Source organism: Oncorhynchus kisutch, linkage group LG3 (genome assembly GCF_002021735.2).
Source record: "Oncorhynchus kisutch isolate 150728-3 linkage group LG3, Okis_V2, whole genome shotgun sequence".
In the NCBI taxonomy this organism is placed as follows: Eukaryota; Metazoa; Chordata; class Actinopteri; order Salmoniformes; family Salmonidae; genus Oncorhynchus; species Oncorhynchus kisutch.
In genome coordinates, this window is record NC_034176.2 from 19425187 (window position 1) to 19432146 (window position 6960).

General features: G+C 41.8%; 1 protein-coding gene across 1 annotated transcript; it reads right to left on the minus strand.

Moving 5' to 3' along the window:
* Window positions 1–318: 318 nt before the first annotated feature.
* Window positions 319–6479, minus strand: cyp1d1 (cytochrome P450, family 1, subfamily D, polypeptide 1). The gene is made up of 6 exons (XM_020464919.2): window positions 5619–6479; window positions 3818–3941; window positions 3367–3456; window positions 2411–2534; window positions 2174–2260; window positions 319–1409 (listed from the first exon to the last, which is right to left on the minus strand). Exons 1-6 carry the CDS (start codon window positions 6477–6479, stop codon window positions 1127–1129), a joined length of 1569 nt encoding a protein of 522 aa, XP_020320508.1. The 3' UTR covers window positions 319–1126.
* Window positions 6480–6960: the final 481 nt, after the last annotated feature.

The window sequence follows — 6960 nt, forward strand, 5'->3', positions numbered from 1 at the left end:
CAAAGAGGGGTGTATTGTCGTCTGAATAAAGACATGTCTCTCAAATGGCTTCACTGCTGTGACATCTGTGGAATTCTTCTGGGAACATATACTGGCAATCAAGTTACAATAATGTAAGAAACATATCTCATTCAAACACTTATAGTCATGGCTTTTCAGTGATAGTTTTATCTCAGAAAATAGAACATCACAGCATCAACATTTGAATTTTACAGACGTGTTTCATCTTTCATCTTAACCTCTGAAAGAAGTCTGGTAGAATCCAAAGACTGTCTAATATTTTAAAAATATATATTTAAAAAAAGGTGATTCTCCTTGATCTCAGAGTATCACCGGCAACTACTTACAGTAGGAATGGGAAAGGAGAGAGAAAGTGAGAAAGAGATCTTCTCTTAAAAGCCCGGAGTTACAGATGAATGGTGGGGTGTACGTTGAGTAGTAATGAACCCTGAGTGAACGCTGTATAGTGCCCAAGGCTCTGATCACTTATATAAAACAACACTTCCTCTCTCCCTCCCTAAGCGTTTAGTTGAATTAATAACTACAGATAAGGATATTAATAAAAGGCATTTGTAATAATGTTTCACTTGATGAAGGTGGAAGGACCAATCACTGTCCCTAATAGTTCAAATAATACTGGGAATGGCCCTGTACCAATACTGTTTTCCAATAGGCATAGATATATAACATTACATGCATACTGAGATATCATAAAAATGCTAAAGTTACATATAGAATAGGTTTATCTTAAATATCTACAATAGGATATAACATACTTCAACTAAAATCTTAACAACTTCTAGTGAAATATCAATCCATTTGATGACCAATGAGGAAATGGATGTGAACAAATCCGTGGTTATGGCTACTTAATACTATTGCACACTTTGTACCGGCTTAACTCTGTCTTGACTCTTCACAGCTAGGAACTGTGTTTGTGTTTACCGTGGTAATGACACCACTGCCAGGTAAAGATGTTGTGTTCAGTCTGTATAGTAAATATGTTTTGGTGTCTGAGTATCCATGGTTTCTGTGCGTTATGATGATGTGGGCAAGGTCTTGCCCAGTCAAGCCAGTTGTAGCCTTATTGTAGTTGGTGCCGTATGGCTTAACGGACAGGACAGATCTAGAGGCGTGACGAGACACTGATCCTGTAGGGGCGGGGCTTCATGGTGAGCCCAAAGTCGGTACTGAGGTCCAGCTCCTGTCCCGGAACATTCTCGATACACAGCCGATGGAGCAGTGTGGTCAGGAATACAAACATCTCCAACCGGGCGAACCCATCACCCAGGCAACGCCTTTTCCCCATCCCGAAGATCATGACCTTCTCTGTCAGGTCTTTGTTGAGCAGTCCCTCTTTACCCAGGAAGCGCTCAGGGCAGAACACGTCTGGGTCACCCCACAGATCTCTACAAATGAGGAAAATGACATCCAACCATTCACAACCACAACAGGGTTGTGTTCATTAGAGCACACAAAGGAAAACTTTTCGTAACTTGGAAACAAAAATGAGCAGAGTCCAGATAGTCAATCCCTCACTTCAGTCCTTCCCTGCTGGTTGGTGCCTAGTGGACATGACCAAGACCAGTTTAACACTCAAACACATGCAAATAGATTGTGAGAGGAGTGGTGATGTCACCTCCTCAGTGTTGGGGAGGAGTGAACTACATGTAGTTCAACAAGTAATTTAAGTACATTTTGCAGTAGCTTGGTGGTAGTTTAACTCAATTCAAATCTAGGTAATGTTTTCAGCTGTTATTTACTTTTTTACCATGTAGTGGTGTAGCTATAACTACTGGAACTACACGCTACTTTAAAAAACAAAAGAGAATGGAATTAGGCAAGAATTTTCTTTCTTTTTCAGCATCAGACCTGTTAATTCTCACTTAAAATATAGTTTTTTTGTTTAATAGGCTAAATTACACAATCTGTTAACATCTAAAATTAGATAAAATCTGACTCCAGAGTGATCTGTTCTGGCAATTTGTAGTCTATGACATTTCAGATTTAGATATGATAAATCTTCACGAAGTAGTTTGGATGTAGTGAACTACTTTTCCAAAGTAACTTGGCCAGCTATACTTTCAGAGTAACTTCCCCAACACTGCACAAAGGACTAAAATGTAACATAAATTGAGATGTGTGCTTTAAAACACTTACAGATAACACTCACATGTCGTGATTAACCTGATACTGATTGATGAAGACACAGGTGTCCTTTGGAATGAAGTATCCATTGAGTGTGATGTTTTGTGTGGTGCTTAAGGGATGAAAAGCATGGGGGGAAAAAAAGATTGTGTAAATATCAACTTTCCCTGAGATAACGCTTTGACCTGAACGTGCTAAGAGACAGGCACCATGCAGATGTAAATATTACAAATTGTTACTGTGCCTGTTATCAGAGCCTCACCAGTGTGGTATGGTGAAAGGGACATAGGATGTGTGACGGAACACCTCATATAAGAAGGACTCAGTAAAAGGCATCTTGGGCTTGTCTTCAAACCGAGGTAGTCTGGCTGGGCCAATGTGGTCGTCTGAACCAGAGAAAGACAAAAACATACAGTCGCAATCAAAATACCTCGAAGAAAGTGACAAGAAAATAATGTACCTGAAAGTGGAAAAAAGAGAAAAGGATCAGCGACATTATAGAGGCAATCAGAAAAAGTGAGACCAAGGAAGAAAGAAAGATGATTGGATTATTGCCATCTAGTCTTACATTTCCATTCACAAGTAAGGGGATGATTTGTGTGGCTTGATTCTCGTATGGTGCAATAGCCCTGCGTGTGATCCCCTTTGTTCCTGTCAGAGTAGACTGTCCAAGTATCCAAAATCTCTCTCTCTTTTCTCTCTCTCTGTCTCTGTGAATGAATCGTGCTTACTGAACATACTGTACCAGTTTTCTCAGCCCACTTCAAAAATAGCTCCGGCGTTGGTGAATTCATGACCTTTTGCGTGTTACCATGGCGAGCAATGTACTCTAGCCATTGAGGACGGAATGGGGGGGTAGGGTGGGGGGACACGTCTCTCAAAGATTAGATCATTGTGTGGAACTGCACAGACGGCCTATCAAACTGGCAAACTGGCTGGTACTGTAGGAGACTCTGCTCATTAGGATGTGCTATTTGACAACACAGGAAGTACTTACATTCATAAAACACCTGAACTCTCACCTATTTTTATAAAACAAAGTGATTATTCTTAACAAGTAAAGCAGACACACAAGCAGGCGTACAAAGAGACTAAGCATAAAGAGACAAGAAGTCAATTTAGCGCTACAAGGGCATGTACAGTATTACAGTTTTCTATAGGAAAAGTACTGTTCAGTCATACAGGAAGAATTATTACAACACAGAGGATGTACAGTACCAATCTCCTGGTGTATTTTGACCTGGATGTCAGGAAACTTGATGAGGTATAAGAGGCTCCACTGTAAACCAGCTATGATGGTATCAAATCCTGTAATGTAAAAAAAAACGAATATGTAACGTTAGTTACAATCGTCGTTATCACCGTCGTATCTATGCTATGAACGCCAAATTAATTAAGTTGCTCTAGAGTTGGTCTGTTCAAACGTATTGTTCAACCCATCACTGCTGGGAATGGTGATCGTCCAGAAGAAAAAGACATCTGGATTTGGAAATCGAGTCTCAGCAAACATACTACAGCCACAGCCCTGAAATAGCCATCATACCAAGGTCTGTCTATAAACTTCTTGTCAAGAATGAACGTACTGTGTAATAGCCTAGTGTTAATATGCTGTTTATTAGCAGAGCTTCAAATCATTTGTTGCCAAACTTCTCTGTTCCATCTCTCTCACCTGCTCCAAAGATGTCGATGACAGTGTGTATGATCTGGGAGTTGGACAGCACTGCGGTGTCTTCATCCTCTTGACGATCCTCACAGAGGGCAATCAGAGCATCTGTGATGTCACGTATACAGTCCTGGAAACACACACATCATCACAGCTTTAGTTAACACTTTACTTTACACTCTACTTAATACCTGCAGCTTTGTTGTATTTATAAGGATCACCATTATCTGCTGCCAAGGCAGCAGCTACTCTTCCTTTGTTTCAAACACATTAAGACAATTACATTGCATAGAAAACAAAAGATAAAACAGTACATCATATAACAGTATTACACCACTACATATCTACAATACAAAATGTATGATACCACCATACTACAATGTACATGTGTGTAGAGTGCGTATGCTAGCACTTGTGTGCCTATTCCCCGCTGTTCCATAAGGTGTATTTTTATCGTTTTTTAAAATCTGATTCTACTGCTTGCATCAGTTACCTGATGTGGAATAGAGTTCCATGTAGTACTGTGCACAGTTTAACACTTTTTTGGTTACTACATGATTCCATATGTGTTATTTTGTAGTTTTTATGTCTTTGCTATTATTCTGCAATGTAGAAAATAGTAAAAATAAAGAAAAACCCTTGAATGAGTAGGTGTGTCCAAACTTTTGGTTGGTACTGTATGAGCCCTTATAATGTCTAATAAAAGGCTTATATGTTATGTCTCTCTAAGTAAGTCTATACACGTGCAGGGGGAGTCCTAACCTAGCCACTCCAGGTTATATCTGTGTTATATTCCAAATACTGATTTCAAATTAAATGTAATCCTTTCAAATTCACAAAACCCTAACATACAACCCACCAATCAAATGTACCATCAAATTGTGAGAGTGAGACTGGCAGTAAATGACAGCATCTTTTAGAAAACATGTGAGCATGTGTCTTCCACCAGATTGATAATTCCTCATTAAAGAGAGCGTGCGACCATTTTAGCCCCTGCGCAAGAACAAAGGTTCACTTTAGCCTCACCCGATATATATAAGCCTGGTCTGGCCTGTCCTCCTACCTAGAGTACAGGTCTCTTATATTGTAGCTCAACTATTTCAATATTTCAAATAACTATCTGTTCAATGTATTCCTTACTGTAATATACAAACTGTTATATGTAACCTAAAATCACAAACAAAAACATGATTTCCAAATAGGAACTTTCCTTTCTACCTAATCTACCGCTTGCTCACGCTATATCTCCCTCTATCCCATCTCTTCCTTTCTTTCCCACCTGCATTATTCCTTCTCTCTGTCTATCCCTCCAGCAATGAAACAGATCCCTCAATGACTGGCTGGTTTTCTGTGCCTCTGTACCAGAATCTGATTGCACAGATCATATCTTTGTAACAGTTTACTTATCTACCAAGTTCAGCCTAAATGTCATATTATAATAGAGATTTCTCTACAAGTTGATGTCTGCAAAAAGGATTACCGTCAACTTTCTGTTTTAGTGAATACACATTACAGAATATATGTCTCTAGGCAGTTTTAATAGCACATGTATCAACATATCTTACCTCTACCTCAAGCTGTAACAGTAGAACGGTTGAATGTCAGCTGGATATCTTATCATACATTGCAATATTATCATACGGCTTTCAGGGTCTGTTCATTAAACACCAAACAGAAGAAAACTGAAACAGGGAGGGACTACATGGACTTGTCCCGAAAAGGACTCATTTTAAATTTTCCACTGAAAAAGTATATAAATGTTTTCTGTGGCGTGCTCTAATTTGCATGACCCAGGTGTGGCTCAAACCTTGTCAAAGGTCTCCAGGTGCTCCTCGATGTTGTGTTCCATGAAGCTGTTCATTCTGCTGATGTGCTGGACCATCTTACGCAGGGACGGGCTCGGCAGGTAGCGGAACACAGGGAAGAAGTCGGCCATGTTGCCTGCAGCGAAGATCCGCAACACCTCGTTGTTGATGTGCACAATAGTGAGGAACTCTTTGTCATTGTAGTCATACCTCTTCCCGAAACACAGAGCACACACCACATTGGCCACCGACGTAACCAGCGGGACCACAGGGTCCAGACCTAGCCCCTCGCTCGCCTCTGATAGCTCCCAAATGGCCTCCACCATCCCAGCTGCCTCAGCGCACACGTGCTCCTCTAGCAGACAGGTGGTGTCGGGACCCCGCGACTCTGCCTGCGAGAAGGAGCGTAGGGCGTTCTTGCAGAGCTTCTTGTGGAGCACCCAGGCGGGGCCATACTTCTCACTGAAGGTCATGCTGGTGCCATTGGCCACGGCAGAGAAGGTGAAGAGGTCAGGGCGTCCAGCGAAAGCCTCGCCCTGCCGAACCAGCGCCTGCCTAATGGTGGCATAGCCGCTAAGCACCACCACAACAAGGGAGCCCATACGCATCTGGAAGACGTCTCCGTACTGCAGCCGGAGTTGCGTCAGGGACAGGTGGATCTGGTCGCCCATCTGGAACAGGTTACCCACCAGGGGCCAGGGGGTCGGCCCCGGTGGCAGGGTGCCTTTGGGGTGTCCCGCACCCTCTCGCTTGCGGCCCCTGAGAGCCACTAGAAGCAGGGTGAGGGTACAGAGAGCCATGGTGACTCCGGAGAGGGACATACTGAGGCCATCCTTGGGGAATATCCCAAATGTCAGCCTCATATTGCCGTCTGAGAGCTGAGAGCCAGCCAGGACAGAAGCACTAAGACACCAACTAGAATCTGGAAGAGAGAGTGAAAACAACTACTTTATCACTTTCATAAACATGAAAGAAAAAGAAAGAAAGATCATCTGTTCAGATTAGTCCTGTATGAGAACACAACTGTTTAGGTTTTAATTTCACAGAAATAAGAATCTATGATTTTATGGAAATAAGAAAATAATGTAGTGTCTCCCAATGAACTACCAACATGTAGCCTACTTTTGTTGAACAAGTAGTCAATGCATAAATTTGATAACAACCAAAAGACAATGATATGTTACTCACCAGACGCGAGCAATGAAAGTTCTCTTAAGTTGGAGACTCTTCTAATGAGTTCAGTTTGACCTACAAATGCAAATTGCCGGAGGACGCAAAACTGGATACACTTTGCAAGAGGACCGGCGCTAGGCAGGGCCAAGTGCCATGAGAGGCAGCGACAAG

Coding starts and splice junctions, on each gene's coding strand:
- cyp1d1 (XM_020464919.2), bottom strand. CDS start 6,479: ATGAGGCTGACATTTGGGATATTCCCCAAGGATGGCCTCAGTATGTCC. Junction 2,535..3,366: donor CAAAATACACCAGGAGATTG/GTACTGTACATC, acceptor TCTCTGGTTCAG/ACGACCACATTGGCCCAGCC. Junction 2,261..2,410: donor CCTTTCACCATACCACACTG/GTGAGGCTCTGA, acceptor TCATCCCTTAAG/CACCACACAAAACATCACAC.